This window comes from Arachis duranensis, chromosome 5 (genome assembly GCF_000817695.3).
Source record: "Arachis duranensis cultivar V14167 chromosome 5, aradu.V14167.gnm2.J7QH, whole genome shotgun sequence".
Lineage (NCBI taxonomy): Eukaryota > Viridiplantae > Streptophyta > Magnoliopsida > Fabales > Fabaceae > Arachis > Arachis duranensis.
Genome location: NC_029776.3, coordinates 10,631,039 through 10,648,032, shown reverse-complemented (window position 1 = coordinate 10,648,032; position 16,994 = coordinate 10,631,039). Strand labels below are relative to the sequence as shown.

Below are 16,994 nucleotides of genomic sequence, written 5' to 3'. Positions count from 1 at the left end.
GTTCTACCTTCGATTGGGTGAATATCTCTTGTATTCCTGATTGCACGATGCATGGTTGATGGCCTGACAACCGAGTGCTCGTCTGACAAACGAGCCAACCATTCCGTGAGCTCAGAGTCTTCGTGGTATAGGCTAGAACTGATGGCGGCATTCAAGAGAATCCGGAAGGTTTAACCTTGTCTGTGGTATTCTGAGTAGGATTCAATGATTGAATGACTGTGACGTGCTTCAAACTCCTAGCAGGCGGGGCGTTAGTGACAGACGCAAAAGAATCGATGGATTTTATTCCGGCCTGACCGAGAACCGACAGCTGATTAGCCATATGCTGTGACAGAGCATAGGAACATTTTCACTGAGAGGTTGGGAGGTAGCCACTGACAACGGTGAAACCCTACATAAGCTTGCCATGGAAAGGAGTAAGAAGGATTGGATGAAGACAGTAGGAAAGCAGAGAGACGGAAGGGAAGGCATCTTCATGCGCTTATCTGAAGTTCCTACCAATGAATTACATAAGTACCTCTATCTTTATCTTTATGTTTTTATGCGTTTATCACCTACATCCATTTGAGTTTGCCTGACTAAGATTTACAAGATGACCATAGCTTGCTTCATACTAACAATCTCCGTGGGATCGACCCTTACTCGCGTAAGGTTTATTACTTGGACGACCCAGTGCACTTGCTGGTTAGTTGTGCGAAGTTGTGTAATGCCATGGTATTGAACACCAAGTTTTTGGGGTTCATGACCGGGGATTATGAGAGTTGTGAAAAGTATTGTTTACAATTTCGCGCTACCAATAAGCGCAAGTATGTTCAAAGAGATACAATTCTCAGTAAGAGAAGAACAAGCGACAAATATAAGATTCACATGATTTCGGAAGAAGGCGTAGGATTACAACTAAACAGTAATGTACAGGCACGAGAAAACGTTTCAAAAAGAGTTATTCGTATCTTAACTTGAAATATTGAATTTAGGAACTCCAAAGAAAACAAGAAAAAGGGTAGTGATAAATTAGATCAAAATAAACTAAAACCAAATCAGAGGAGCACAAGGTTCACAAGAATATAAAGGAATGGTTCAAATCACCAACAAATAAGAATGGTCAAAAGTCACGAAGATGCCGGAAGGAACAATCAAAATGCAAGTGGGAAAGAATTTTAATTTTAAAGAATTCCAATAAAAACCTTAGAGGAGAACAGGACAATTGTTTTACAAAATTCAAGATAATCATCGAAAACGTAAATATTGCGTCACGTTAAAACAAATTCAAGTCGAACTAAATTATACAAGATTTGTGAAATGAAAATTAGTTAGGCTAAGGATAAAATATTTTCTCGAAAACCTTGAAAGACATTTTATAAAATAAGAATTTGTATAAAAATAAATATGAGATTGGTAGGAATTCAAGTTGTAATCCTAGGAAGGAATTTGAATCTAAGAATTTCGAAAAGAACAATCAAAAGGAATAACGGTGCACTCTTTTAAACCGAATCTAAGCTGAGTTGAAAAGAATACTAAAAATCAATGGTAGCGTCCACAAGGAATGGATAAACTTAAAAAGGAATGAATTCACTTTTTCAAAAGAAATATAAAAGGTATTGCATCAAAACAACTCAGATTAAAATTAGATAAGCAAAATTTATAAAATAGAACTTAATCAAGCTATGAGCAGAAATATTTTCTTAAGAGTCTTGGAAAATACTCAGGTGCAAAATCACAAAAGTATACGTATAAAAATTGTGATAAAATTGGAAGTAAATCAAGTTGTAGTCAAAGAAGAAAATCCAAGATAAAAATTATTTTCACATATCTATAAAAGAATAGGTGAAGTATTGCATGTAACCAGATTTAAATCATATAAAGAAATTTTTGAATCCATGTGGGAAAATATATACTAAATTAAAAGTGGTCTCAAAAAAATTCAAAAGATGATTGTGTAACAGAATTAAGCAGAAAAATAGTCAATTCTAATTTTTTTTTTAATCCAAAATAGGCTCAGGTCACGTCAAGGAGATATACAAATTACGTAGAGAAATTCAAGGTCAAGAATTATGATGCCGAGAATTTAGAAGGTAATCAAGAATATGGTAAGTACAAGATATACATTAGACATGAAGTAAAAGAATCAATTTACAAAGTTAGCTTAGTTCGAATCATAATTCTCAAGGTTCAAATTGCTCAAGATTTAAGGATCATGCATCATGCCAAAACAAGTTCAAGATCGGATCAATGAGCACAGGATTCCTAAAGAAAAGTATAATCAATGATAAAGACAGATATCTTTAAAAGGCTCAGGCAAATTCTTAAGAATACAATCAAACAAGGTTATGGACGAACAATGAAATACGGTCGAAGAATGATCAATCATGGTTCAAGAAAGGAATCCGAGTCGAGGAACTTCAATGAGGATAGTAAAAAGAAATGATATGACAACCTAAGCGACATAAACAAGAATCACAAATCGAAACCAAGCATGAAAAGCGAACAATAGCATCCGCGAACCACGTCTCGCATTATATATGACTCGCATATCATCTATAATAACCCATTGGTGCTTCCATATAATTCACTAGTGTTAAGTCGGCCAAACTTAATACCAGGAATTATGCAATGCAAGACTAATGGCATTAATTAATAGACCGTCATGTGTATAAAACTCTAATTCTCATTATCTAAACCTGTGACTTGCACTGTAGCGCTGATTTCTTTGAAAAACCGGAAATAAACAATTGATTTTAAGAAAATACAAACAGGCATAGATTCATATACAAGACTACTTACATAATAACTCATAATATAATATACATATAAAACATACAAATCCTATCCCTCTTACAAACTTGTGATAACAAAGACGAGGGAAGAAAATAATCTAATTAATTCAACAACTTATAAACTAAACGCAGTACAACTTTTCTTAATGCTTCTTCTTCCGGTTCCTGAAAAGGTAAAGCTGTAGGGGGTGAGAACCTAACCACACGGTCTCACCACGGAGTTTCAAAGTTGTCATAAGAAGATATTTAATAAGAAAACTGTTTTCAAACTCAGTGATTATCATTGCCTTATGAATTTTCTTTTTAAAACCAATAGGTAATCGTTCAAAACCTTTTCGAAGAGACAATGTTTAATTTTTCATAAATTCGAAACATTTCCTTTTTATAAGAAATTCTCAATCAGAAACCAACCACAATCAAACAACACAATCATTAATTCAGCACCAAAGTTTATTCTCAAATGTAGCACGCCAGGACAAACACAGGCAAGACAGACAAGGAAAACACAAGTAGGTAGCAATTACAGCAAATAGTTCAAGTAGCAGTTAAGAACAATTTAAAAATTAGGCAAACCAAAACAAGTTCAAACCCAAGCAAAGCATACAAATGCATATGATGAATGCCTGTCCTATGGCTGATGAGGCTTATCTGTCGGTTATCCAGCCAACCCGACAAGTCTGAATTGTCCTTAGACTGTCCCCCGACGTGCATCCCCAAGAGTCTATGCATAGCTTTTCTCAAATAATCAATATTGTTCAATGGGGGTAACATTCCCGGGAATTTATATAGTGCCCGGTCACACTTACGTCGTAGGGTCAACAGAGTATCGAGTTTTCAACCTGGTACACATGGTGGCAAGCCACGGTACTTAATCCAGGGAACCTCGTATCTCAGATATTTCAAATTCATAAGCCACATATCTCAACATTCTCAACATCATAATCATTCATCAATCCAAACCTCATTTCCAAATTCATTCAAAAACCATATTTCAAAGAAAATCCTCATCAAATCCTCTTTTCATTCCGTTCATTAACAATCTCAATTTCAAAACATAATTCTTTCTTTGATAAATAGATTATTCTTAAAACATATAATATTTAAAAACAAATCTTTTTAGTTAATTACTTCAAATAAAACTTCCAATTTTATAAAATTTTGACAGCATCCCCTCTAAAACTCGGACTTTGCCACCCTGTTCGGGTCCCATCCAAACATTTCTCAAAATTTTTTTCCAAACCTCAATCATTTTCCAAGATTCAGCTAGTTCCAATATCAAATTATTTTCAAAGCGAATCAGTGCCCATAATAAATTTCTTTTTAAAATCAAACCAGCTCAAATACTAAATCATTTATAAAGTCACTAATTCAAAATTAAACCATTTCCAAAGTCAATTCCTTTACATTATCGAAAATAGCTTCAAAACCAAGAAAAGCCATTTTTCCTAATAATCAACTAAATAACTTTTCAAACTAATTTCTTTTCAGCAATCACAAACTACTAAAGCAATCAAGCAATCAGTCATTCAGTACAGCAAACAACCACATTTAAAAGACAATCATAATCACAGACATATGTTCTCTCACATTAATATCTAGTTATTACAACTCTGTAATATAAATTAGATTTTAAGAAAAACCCCTACCTCAAAGAATCAAACCCGCAGCGATTTTAACGCGATAGACCCTCTTTTCACCTTATTCTGCAACAGCTACATCATAGTTTGTATTCCCATCACCTTCTGCTAACGAAAAGGAACGGCAAGCAAAAGTAATAACCGCAAATACAGCAACTCTAGGTAATAGACAAAATAAACACAACCAAGCAAGGCAAAGAGGAACATTACGCACTAATAAAACAAGAGTCGGAATGGAGTATTATGGCGAGATAAAGCACGACAGAATTTGTCTTACCAGAAAAGGAACAAGAGAATGGGGAACGGAGAAGCTATAGCTTCGACAACATTTCCTTTCAACAATCAGAACGGCAAATAAGGGCACAGTCGAGCAGAAATGACAAGCCAGTGGCGGCGGTAGCATTAATCTGAGTGATTAAGGCAGCAGAGACACCAACAATAATCAAAACAGTAGAGCATAATAGAAGTGGAACAGGTTTCAAGAAAGTGAGAGACAGGGTTACCGGTGAATCTGGCCCGGAAGGCAGCAGCAACCCTCTGACCAATCAGGCGGCAGCTTCGGCAATTACCTCTAGTGAAGGCGGCTACCAGAAGCTCTGGTGGTTCGACAACAACCTTAATTTTGACACGCAAATATCGGAACTCGAACTTACGATACCAACATCTCAGAATCTCTAACAGATTATAACAGAACACTTATCTCAAGGGGTTTTGGAAACAAAACGCTTACCAAGAAGACGGGTTCCGGCGGCGGCGTGGAGCTCCGGCGATGTAGCGGCAAGCATAAACGGCGGCGAGTAAATCGGCGAGGGCGGCCATCCTTCCAACAGCGGCGGCAGAACGCGAACAGCCTTCCTTTCCCCGCGGACCCTCTCTCTCCTTGGCTCCACCATGGATGACGGTGACTCTGGCTTGCGGTGAGGATGACGTCGGCGACCTTAACCATGGTAGCGGTGACTCCTCCCCTGTGCGCACTTTGCTCCTCCCTTGCATGGCTCTGGTTCGCGCTCCTCTTCCTCTATCAGCGACACACGACGGCATGGACGCATCGGTGGCGGCGATGGCTTCAGCTGCGAAGAGGAGCGGTGGAACAGCCCACCAACTCCGGCGCGTTTTCCTCCTTCCCCCGGCGCTCTTCCTTCTCTTTCTCTCTGCTTTCTCGGATCTCACTCTCTCCCCTCCTTCCCCTGTTTCCATTTCCCTTCTCTTTTTCTTTCTTAATTCATTCTGAAGCTGTTTCTTTTTGGGAAAAGGGGGTGCGGCAGTGGTGGCTAGGGTTAATAGGTTTAGTTTGGGAATTTTGTTTTTATTTTGGGTAGTTTAGGTATATTCAACAAAATTAGGGGTATAGAGTATTAATTAAAAATCTAATTAAATCTTGAAAATTATTTTAAAATATTATTTGTTGTATTAAAATTCTAATTGGTTTGAAATCAAATTCTTTAATTGAATTTATAAGATAATAAGATTAATTTTCTTTATTCCTAAAACTTGAAGTATTAAATCATAGAAATATCAATTATTTGAATTAAATCACATAAAAATTCTTATTATTCCGTAACTACTAATTTTGTAATTTAAATATAGAAAATAATTCAATAATTATAAAATTAGGTAAAATTCTAATTAATTATCAAAACCTGATTTAGTTTTTAATTTAATTAACTTTAATAAAATAATTTTTGAGAATAAAATTTTTAATGAATAAATGAATTGAAATTAATTCATAATAAGATTTATTTAAAAATTTTGGGTCTTACACTTCGTCTACATCAAATGCATAAAAAAAATTCGGGTTGATATCTTTCATTCGCATGAAATAGCTAATCATTTCCTTGACATCTGTGTTTCCGTCAGCACAGCACAAATTGCTCGTAATGAAGTTCCACATCCTTTTCTGAGTAACCCAAATTCGATGAGCCACCAACCTCGTTCGGCAGTGCGAGATAAGTCTTATTGGGCCGTATGCCAGCCTCATCGTTGTTCTGAATCACACACTTGACATGCATGATCAGTTCCCTGTACTCAGTGTAGTACATAGCTTGCTTGGCAGAACACTGGTGGGTGTGCTTCAGTTCTAGTTTGGAGACCATCCAATTATCCTTCTGTCTATCAAGCATGACGTACATCCTTGCTTTGCATTCGGCTGTTATTATTCACTTTACCCGAGTTGCTGTCTTCACTCGAGCCTCCCGATAACTTTCATGACTACAGTGTAATGATTGGTTAACGGGTATCATTGAATCCTTCCTGGTCTTGTCAAAGTTGGTGTTCCTAATCCTGGTCACGAAACCAACTTTCTTTGCATAATTAGTATAAAACTCTTGTGCCCGCTGCAAGGAAACAAATCTCAATCCTACATACGGGATTTCATCTAATGGAATTCCAGTGTGATCGGATAACTGCAAAGCCATTACGAAAAAAATATCATTCAACACAAAAAGTACTCAACTAATTAAAATAAAAAATTCCTAACTTCTTGAATATTTCACACCTCATGAGTATCCCCTCATGAGCACATGAATTCAGCAAAATAAAGAATATTTCACACCTCATTATTCACTGCCATTGCATCGTCCACTACTTCAATAACGCTTCCAGAATCTTTCCCCTGAAATTGATAACCGAGGACGTATAAACAAAAGACATATCCATCCACCGTTCGACACTCACAATAACTCTTTCACACAATTCCCACTTTTCCATAGATATCACCAACTAATCAACAATCAAAACTAAACAGGTGTAGAACAAACATCAATTAAAGTTGCACACATCAATTAAACATGGTGACCAAACACAATAATAAACGGGATGAAAATGTAGCACCTTTTTAGCATTGTTGAAAGAAATATTATCCACACAATTCCTAACTAAGCAAATGAAATCACAATTCTTCCAACAAAGCTTATCTCTGTTAAGAACTCAACATCAAACTAAAAATATAGTTATATATTTCTACCATATAAATTACCTTGTCCACATGATGTGTGTCATCTTCACTAAGCGATGGAACATTAACGTCGCAAGAATTATACTGATCAATATCATCATATGTTGTACCGTACAATGCGCCTTCACAAATTGCTTGTTCCATTGACATTATGTGGTCCACATGCATTCAATGAAGACACATGTACCTTACCGAAGAAGGTTGAGGAGAAGAGGGTTGCGTGACACCTTCAAAGACTCACGTTGTAGTTGCTCTTCCCTTCGGGTGAAGGCGACGTCCCCGTCGATGGATGAAATGGCGGCTTTCCAGTGAGATGAAAAGAAACCCGACGAAAACCGTTACACCTTCAAAGACTCACGTCGCGGTATAATTGGCCTCCAGGTGAAGGCGATTTCACCGTCGATGGATCAAATGGCGGCGATCCGGTGAGATGAAAAGCAAGCCGACGGAGATGCAGCGCCGGAGAAGAATGAGGATTAGGTTTGCTTTGCGGTGTTCCTGGTTGCGTTCATAATTGGCCTCATGCTACGTTAGTTTGTTCTCACTCCTGCACAATTCAAATTGATTATACTGGACCCACCAAATCTCTAATTGACATAACAAATTATATTTAAATTAAATTTAATTTAATTTTAATTAGTGTTGGTAATAGTTGGCAGATACAACTCTTGGTACCCTATACTTTTTCAAACAAAAATTTATAACGGTTCAACAACATGACTTGGTCGTATAATCAATTAACTGGACATTACCAACACATAATTATTAATAGTTCATATCTAAACTTTCAATCTTTATAAGGAACGGCCAAAAGACTTAAAAGTAACAATCATCAAATCTTATTAGAAATCAATATTAGAAATCTTAGCATCTGAAATTTTGAACACAAAAATCAATATTAGAAATCAATATATGACAACAACAGTAACAACCATCAAATCTTATTCCATCTTAATAAGCAACAACTTAAAAAAAGATTAAATATAGAAAATCTCTTATAATAAGCAGTGAACAAATGGAGAAAACAATAAAAAGGAGTAAATAAAAATACCTATTGAAATCTAGGTTCAAATCAATACTGCAGTTAGCATCAAGTTGGATTTCACCAACTGGTATTGAGCTTCTGTAGGTAATTAAGTTACTTCTGATCTAAGATCCCAATTCATAGTCCATATCCAAATCCTCCACTCCACCAGCCCTTAAATTACATGATATAGCAAAGAAAGAGTAATAATTAATGTAGAAATTTGAACTGCATTTGTGACAGGAACATAGAGACTAGTAATTATTATTATCAACTCAAGTTAATTAGTTCTATAAAGATTTAAGCTATAATTTACAAACCGAAGTTGAAAAAAGAAGAAATAGCACTCACATATATGAAGCAATTCTCCTGCGCTAGGTTTCCATCATCAAACACTGTTCTTATCAAAATTCACATCACATTTTCACCGTTACGACAAATTTTCGAGTGAGAAGCGAACCCAAAAAGAAAGAGAGATATAGAGAGAGAGAAGTACCATCAATGAAAGGAAAGGGAGAACGAAAGGGAGGCACTGAGAATTTTGGCAGAGAAGAAGGACAGTAAGAAGCTAGAGGAGACGTCACCGAAGGAGATCGTCGTCGGAAGAGGAGATACCGCCGGAGAAGATCGTCAGGGAACGCATAGGATCGGTGATCACCACACAGTGAAAGCAGTAGTGTACGGCGGGTTGGAACCGCTGTATTGACCCAAATCGCCACCAAGGACAAATCACTTAACGACAGCAACAGAAAACACCACAATATCCGAATATTATGGTAGGTTTTCAAAATTGTTATAATATAAATGTGATTTTAAACTTTTTTTTATAGTGTTTTTATTTTTGTTAATTTTTTTATAACTATTTAAAAAATTTAGTTAATGACCATACTTTTTATTTTTATTTTTTAGTTTATTAAACATATTTATTAGGTAATTGTGTGATTGTATTCGTTAATTTTTTTTTTACTTTTTGTGTAATTATATTTATTAGTTATATGGTACTTTTATCACTATATATCGTTTCTTTTATTTCAACCATTTATATTTTTTTAATATTATTTAATTATACTAATATTATTGAAAATACATATAGGTCACTATAAGAAAAATATTGAATACCGTCGGATTTACCAATAAATTTGGCAATAAATTCGTTGAAAAAAATTGGTGCGATTATTACCGCCGATAAATTTGACAGTAAATTTACCCTAAATTAAAATCACGAGCCCTCTCATATCATTTTAAAAGATCCACTCTTTCTCTCTGCATCTCTCTCCCCCAAACCACCTTTGTCATCCTCCTCTACCACGCCGGCGCCACCAACAGACTCCAAAGACTTCATAGACTTCTTGCGCCGCGTTGGTCGCTTTGTCACTGCTGTTTTTGTCGCTTCTGTCATTACCGCTGCTGCTATTCTCTCTGTTGCCGGAACTCCCTCTTTCTTTCCTCTAGGTACGTTATCCTCTTCCCTTTTCTTATTATTTTTTTTATAATTTATTTAAAAAATTTCTAATGCAGCCTGTCGGTTGGTTATTGTCGCCACTACTATGTCAGAAAAGTCTTCTGTGCCACTAGTATCTTTGAGGAACTCACTCACTAATTAGTTTAAAATAGTTAAATCCTAAACTTTAATTTATTGTGTATGTTTCTATTCCTGTTTTATTTTAATTTTGTTCAATTTTTATTAGATTTTAGGGTTTGTTCTGATTTTATTCTTTTTTTTGTTTATTCTGATTTAGAATTTAATATTTATTTTAGATTTATTATTTTATTTTAATTTTAGAATTTCTGAATTCATTATTTTCTGTTGTAATTTCTATTCTGATTTGTTTTTTATTTTTTTGTTCCTAATTTTTGTTATGATTTTTAATTTGTAATTCATAAATTAATAATTTTGGATGTTTTCATTTTTAATAAATAGAGATTAATCAAATTTAAGATGTTTTTATTTTTTATAAAATGTGTTGAGATGATTTGAAATTTTTTTAGTATTAAAAATATACGAATTTAAAATTTTTATTTAAGAGAAAAATGATAGAATTATGAATGTAATAATAAAAGAGAATCTTTTGGGATTATTTGATTCACATTAAATTTGGAATTGGCTTTTAGTATAATTAAATGAAAAAGGATAGTTATAAAAAAAATTAATTGTATCAATTAAATTAGGAAAGTAATTTACATTCTTTTATAAATATAAATATTATTAATTATGTATGTTTATTTATTGTATATAATGTTTTGGGTATGTAAGATTACTAGAATATATATCTCGAATATATATGCTATTATACGGTCAAGTCTCACATATAAGACTTGCCCATGTTCCATTCCACCACCTGCCTATTTTCATCGCACATTCAATAGAATGTTAGATACCTATGGTAGCTGAAATTTACTATTGAACATACTTACAAACTGCAATTCAATTGATTTTGCACTGCAAAGTGCAAACTTCTTATTAGTCCGCCCATCGAAATTGTTTGTTAGGTAAACGAGAAGTCACACATTTCATGGTATAAATCTTTGGTTAACTTGATCATTATTATTACCCGAGCTTAAGCCATTAATAACTGGATAGGACTTAAATAAAATAATTTTGGCTATATAAATAGCGAAGCAGTTAATAAAACTTTGGTAAGGTTGATTGTTTCGTGTGAGGAAAATAAAGAGAAGAGGATGCACCAACAAAAGAAGTAGCAATATAGCTCGTTTGGGTGTTGGATTCTCATAAAAACTTACTTACACATACTCTATAATTTATTTGCACTAGATACTGATTCCTGTACGGATAAAACAGGGGGTGCATGCAAACTAACGCCCCATATATATGTACATAGAGAGCAAGTCCTATCCTATCAGAGGCCAAGAGTACTAGTTATATTTGCATAATTCATATATTGAGCATATCCACTTTCTTGTTTTGTACATTTTGTGGTTCACATGTTCAACATCATTTATGTAACATGGCATCTGTGAAGTTCTACTGATGACTGAGAGTGAGAGTGAGAGAGAGAGAGAGAGAGACAGACAGAAACATCATCCGATCCTCATGATTTTCTCCTCTTCCGCTCAAAAGAATATCTGCATTACAGAATTAATAAATAAATAAAGAAAGCAAGTTTTGATCAACATAATAGCCAGCATGCATGCATATAAAGTAGGTGAACATACCATCTTCTTCTTCTTTCTCTTCTTCTTCTCAATGTAAGCAGAGAGCTCCTCTTGCTTGCTGAGTGAATCCTCCAATTGCTGAAAGATTAAAGAAGATGGATGAGACAGCAAAACGAGAGAAGTGAAGATGCATGGATTGTGTTAAACGAATGGTGAGCAGTGAGTACCTTCTTGGTTTCCATGAGTTGTTTCTCAAGGTTGTCGGCGCGGGAGATAGCGGAGTTGAGCAACTGCTCCTTCTCAGGGGGCAAGGCAGCAGACTTTTGGTTCATGTTGTGCATTCTCTCTTCCAACTCAGCCATCCGCTTCATCACAGTAGTGAACTCTGCAGTAGAGAGGGCAGTTGGGGGATCAGGCAAATCGTCAGAGGGGACCTTCTCATCAAGAGACGGGACCACCCCAACATTACATACATCACGATCATGATGATCATGATCATTATCATTATGAGAAGGAGAAGAAGAATGAGGGATATGGGTTTTCCCAATAAATTCATGAGTAGTAGAAGATTGGATTTTTTGTGATGAAGAAATGATGGTGTTGTTGGCATGAGTAGTAGTAGTAGTCTTAGAAGAACAAGAAGCAGAGGCAGTGAGTTGCTTTGGCATGTTTTGTGTCACCCTGGCCATGGTGAAGATTCCCATTACAAAGGCCATCAGGCCATTCAAAACCTTGGAATTTTCTTTTCCGTGAATCTTGCTCATATCAACATCCATGGCACCAGGGGCGCATTCTCCTCCTTCATCTAGATACCAGTTGAACGCGTAATTACTATTCGGAAGTGCATTCTTTCTTTCTTTCACATTTTTTTTCATTTTGGCATTGACACATCTAGTACTATAAACCTTTTCCACTCACATACATTTATACAACACAAATAAAACAAGACCATTACTATTGATTTAATCTACTAATATGTACCTTTAGATGCTGTAGTTTTGTCAACTTTGTCAATCTTTTTTGTCACCGTTTTGTCAATCACGGGGATAATGTCCTCATGCTTCTTGGTTTTAACCGCAACCACAAGAGCCTGCTGTGTCGTTTTTGTTTGAGCAGCCTGGCTCTCTTGGACCTTTTTATTCGCTGCGGCCTGTGTTAGAAATAAGGCAACAGCAGATGATGATGATGATGATGATGATGATGATGATAGACACATGTATGATCGTCTGACTCTGACATAATGTTCTATTTTAGTTTTGATTGAATAGTTAAGTTTGGATCAACTCTGATATTCATTAACATACCTTATCACTAAGTGAAGAAACTTGTTTGGTGAGAGCCGCTTCCCCCTTGAAACTCTTGTTTCCCTAATCATGGTAATAGAAATTAGTTCGAAAAAATTTGAGTAATGACAGAAAACACTTATCATGAGAATGATATTAACATACCTTATCACTAAGTGAAGAGGCTTGTTTGCTGAGACTTCCCAACCTGGACATAGGCTTGGATTCCTAACAATAATGCTCACTAATCACTTCAAAACCTCACCAGTAACGGAAATCATCAAACTTAATTAACAGAATGATAAGCTATCTTACCTCCACATGTTTCTCCTCCTCAGCTTGAGACCCTTTCCCTTTCGAACATTTGTGATCACCATTTTGAACCATCTATAATTCAAGTAGTTTAGAAGACATACACATGTAAGACATTATTGTAACCTAAAATCATAATGGAGATGCTAAATAAGGAATAAAGAGGTAATTGTATGTTAAGCCCACCTTCATTATTTCTGGATCCTTCCATGGACCCTTATCAGAACGCATACAACCTCCTTCAACTCCAGGACAGGTACAACTGCCTCCTAAAAACTCAGGCAATTGACTGGTAAAGCAAAAATAAATAAATAAATAATTGCCATAACTAAGAACCTTCTTGTTAGTTGTTACAACAATAATACTGAATGTATTCATGAACTCACTTTGCATCGATTATTTCAAGCAATTTAGTATCATACTTGTTACCAAGAACCTGCAGATGAATTACAAGTTTCAGTTACCTGGTTCTACCTATTTTTCATGAGAAATACAAGAGGATTTAAGATAAAGTTCTGTATGCTCACATGGATTTTCGCTGTAGTCTTAGGGTCAAGGAAGGATTTTACAGTGTTCCACAAAATTCTAAACCCGGAACCTGCATTGATGATGAACATGCGATTCAAGGTCTGCAGTGAAGCAACCAATTTCATGACATTACTCGGCAATCCACAACAAAAACATTTCTTTTTCTTGATCTTTTTTCACCATTATAACGGTTATGGAAAGAAAAAGAAAAAGAAAATACCTCTGGATAGTTGTCACCGTCAATCTGCTGAAGGCGAGTGACAAGTTCCCTAGCATTCTTGTTGAAGTTTTTAAGACCCTGCGGTACACATACAACAAGAGAATTTTAGCCATCTTTTTATTATCGAAGTTTTTAAGGATGAGTATTGATCTCAGCATGCATACCACTCCTTGGACATCAAGGATTGTTGTACTTTGGTCGATTTGCTTCCTTGCAGCAATGGAGCAAGCTGGAAACTTGATATCAAAAGTCTTCTCAAACTCTTGGACATGGTACTTGATGTAACGATCCATGGTTGTGACTTGCATCAGCTTGGTGGCATCCACTTGTCCCAATCTTTCTATATACACAGGACGTCCATCTTTGTCCACTCCATGGTGTCCATGCGGATAATACTTAATCACTTCATTGATTTCCTTGAATTCAAACTCCTATACAACAACACACCCTAACTCAAACTAATAATTAATCATAATAACATGCCATACCTAAGGAATTCAAAACAATACCTCTACAATAGTGTCCGAACCAAATTCCTTCCTCCACTTGAGCATGTTAGACCACATTAGCTTTGTTTTCTCGATATCAAATTTCCTCGCCTTGAGGAATCTATATGAAAAACCATTTATTGTAATAAGAAACATAACGTTGCAAGATTTGATTCAGAGGAAGAAGAAAGAGAAAAGGGAAAAAACCTAAGCATCATGTGATAATCATCGTGCTTTGCAGGAAGTAGTTCATCCAAGATAAGAGCTTGGCGGAACTCGTCGACATGTTTCATCTCCTCCTCATCGTGGACGTCCTCAATTTCAATGGACATAACCTTGCTGCTCCGCCTGCCCTTTTTCGTCAGAGAATTCCTCAGCCCGTTTGATGCATTCATGGCTTTCTTCCTCATAGAGTCTACCATACACGGGATCAAATAAATCAGAAAAATACATGAAATAAATGAAAGCAAGTAAGGTTTGTTGTTAATTACTCGTCCGGGGGGAGTTGGGTCCAGACATGGTGCCGCTTGTGCTTGGTTTCTTTTCGGGAGATGAATGTATGTAAATTGGAGGGAAGAATGATTCAAGCACTCATATCATTCAGGGCAGATATACCTGATCCTAACTGCCCTGCCTGCATGCATCCACGCATATAAGAAAACAGATGAACAAGGAATCATAATAATAATATATGCAGATCATGTAATTGATTACCTGTTGAAGCTTGAACAGATTGAATGAAAAGTTATTACAGACAAGAAAGTTGTTTCAATGATACATTATCCCTTCTCCTCAAAATAGCGCCACTTTTAGAAATATTATTGTTAAGAGACAGTGAGGCGCCATTCACAATTCTCACCACCAATTCTCTTACCGTCAATCTCTCTTCATTTTATTTCATAATTAGCAAATACCATATAACAAATTAAAGTCACACCTTCCAACAAAATCAAATGTTTATGTCACTCTCATTATCATATCATATAATATAGTATAAATCCCTCCTCTTCTCTTACTTTAACGTCTCACTAACTACAATCAACCGTCTTATTTACAATATATGTATCCTTACTATTTATGATACATCCAGTTTAATTTCCATTATTCTGCTTATTTTAAGATGTTAACAAATCAAGCTAATCTTATAATTTATTTGTTCGCCAAAACAACAGTAATTATTCTCCGGAAATAAAATGAATCATGTATTAGAACTTGTCAAGTAATAAAATTAAATGAGATCGATAGCAGCGCTACTATTTGATCTTCACTATATATCACGTGAATTGCTACGTTGAATGATTCATATAAAAGCACAGCATACAATAATAATTAAGTAACGCACACTGCAGATCTTAACCTTGCTAGATGGTTTACGAACATAGTCAAACTTGTGCAGGTGATTAGACGAGGATGGATCCGTTTGAAGTGGAAGCAAGGCGCGTCTCAGGTCTTGATTCCAAGTCATAGATTTCAAACTTGGATACAGTTATACGCGGCAAAAAGAGAAAGAGAAGCTCCCATTTCTGGATTGTACATGGATAGAATTATAGAAATAGAAATAGATGGATTAGTTATTCAAAAATTTATTCGTACACTAAAATTAACTATACATATATTTATGTATAAGTATACATGTGATTTAATTTATTTTTAATGTATATTTATATTTAAATATATATTTTATATTGGTAACTAACTTTGATAGATAATTATAGTGTAAATATAGCATAGTTGTTATTTATTTAACTTTATGTTTCTGAAAACACTAACAACCAAGGATGTGGGAAAATGTACCTATACAAAAATTGAATGCTGTCACCATTGATTGCAATTGACAAAGAAAATCATTTATATTATTTTAAAGTAAAAATTCAGGTAGAATCGACTTTACGTGAAGTTGATAGCTGAGAGCTATTAGATGAAAATTTAATCAAATCAGTTAAATCATCTAACGATTCTCAATTATCAACTTCACGTGAAGTCGATTGCATCTGAATTTTCATCTTATTTTAATTGTAACTTCATATAATCTTTATAGATTTCAATCTGTTAACCGCCGGATGATATTTAAATGGATGGGTACTATTTGAACTTCATTTGACGCCAAATGAATTGCGAGTTAACAACTTAACATAGTATCTCATATCAAATACCTACATATACGTTTGAATCAAACTTGTGCTGCATAAAGATTGTTTTAACACAAGCAAGTGCTTGAACCGTAGACTTGTACCTTAAACTTGCAAACTCTATCTGCGTGCAACTTGCCTACTGTTAGATATTTAAAACCAAATTGATTTTGGTATTAGAGAAACATCACGAAGCTAGTCATTATCATCACAACTCATTGAGAGCTGTAATCAAAATTGGAGTTGCAAGATTTGACAATGGTGCAAAGAAATTGGACCTTTAAAATAATTTTAGAAGATGTTCATTTGATCATACTCTTTATATCAAATTTGTTGAACCTGGAGATATCTTAATCGTATATTTTTATATTGATGATTTAATTTTTACCGGCAATAATTTGAAGATAATAGTAGAATTCAAGAAGGCTATGATAAAGCATTTTGAAATGACGAATATGGAGTTGATATCTTACTTTTTTGATATCAAAGTCGTTCAAAAAGATAATGAAATATTCATTTCATAGAAAAAATT

General features: G+C 35.1%; 3 protein-coding genes across 5 annotated transcripts in view; all 3 read right to left on the bottom strand.

Moving 5' to 3' along the window:
- LOC110280935 (uncharacterized) overlaps positions 1 to 5,470 on the bottom strand; it is a 19,141-nt gene extending 13,671 nt beyond the window's left edge. For both annotated transcript variants that reach the window (XM_052262423.1, XM_052262425.1), the window contains exon 1: positions 5,142 to 5,470. In XM_052262423.1, coding sequence (XP_052118383.1) covers positions 5,142 to 5,452 — 311 coding nt within the window. In that variant the 5' untranslated portion in view covers positions 5,453 to 5,470. The remainder of the gene's footprint in view (positions 1 to 5,141) is intronic.
- Positions 5,471 to 6,211: 741 nt separating this feature from the next.
- On the bottom strand, positions 6,212 to 8,987 carry LOC107488001 (uncharacterized). 2 transcript variants are annotated; one of them, XM_052262472.1, is made up of 6 exons: positions 8,885 to 8,987; positions 8,740 to 8,783; positions 8,416 to 8,616; positions 7,386 to 7,911; positions 6,963 to 7,022; positions 6,212 to 6,813 (listed from the first exon to the last, which is right to left on the bottom strand). In XM_052262472.1, exons 4-6 carry the CDS (start codon positions 7,530 to 7,532, stop codon positions 6,568 to 6,570), a joined length of 453 nt encoding a protein of 150 aa, XP_052118432.1. In that variant the 5' UTR covers positions 7,533 to 7,911; positions 8,416 to 8,616; positions 8,740 to 8,783; positions 8,885 to 8,987; the 3' UTR covers positions 6,212 to 6,567. The 2 variants fall into 2 exon arrangements, with proteins under 2 accessions (XP_052118432.1, XP_052118431.1); XM_052262471.1 differs by having other exon boundaries at positions 8,416 to 8,562.
- A 632-nt stretch (positions 8,988 to 9,619) lies between these two features.
- Positions 9,620 to 14,746, bottom strand: LOC107487987 (phosphatidylinositol/phosphatidylcholine transfer protein SFH2-like). Its single transcript, XM_052261621.1, has 14 exons — positions 14,541 to 14,746; positions 14,355 to 14,454; positions 14,010 to 14,276; positions 13,846 to 13,923; positions 13,625 to 13,726; positions 13,484 to 13,533; positions 13,284 to 13,386; positions 13,101 to 13,172; positions 12,951 to 13,013; positions 12,807 to 12,869; positions 12,484 to 12,652; positions 11,730 to 12,415; positions 11,563 to 11,640; positions 9,620 to 9,862 (listed from the first exon to the last, which is right to left on the bottom strand). Exons 1-14 carry the CDS (start codon positions 14,741 to 14,743, stop codon positions 9,620 to 9,622), a joined length of 2,277 nt encoding a protein of 758 aa, XP_052117581.1. The 5' UTR covers positions 14,744 to 14,746.
- Between the last annotated feature and the right edge of the window lie 2,248 nt (positions 14,747 to 16,994).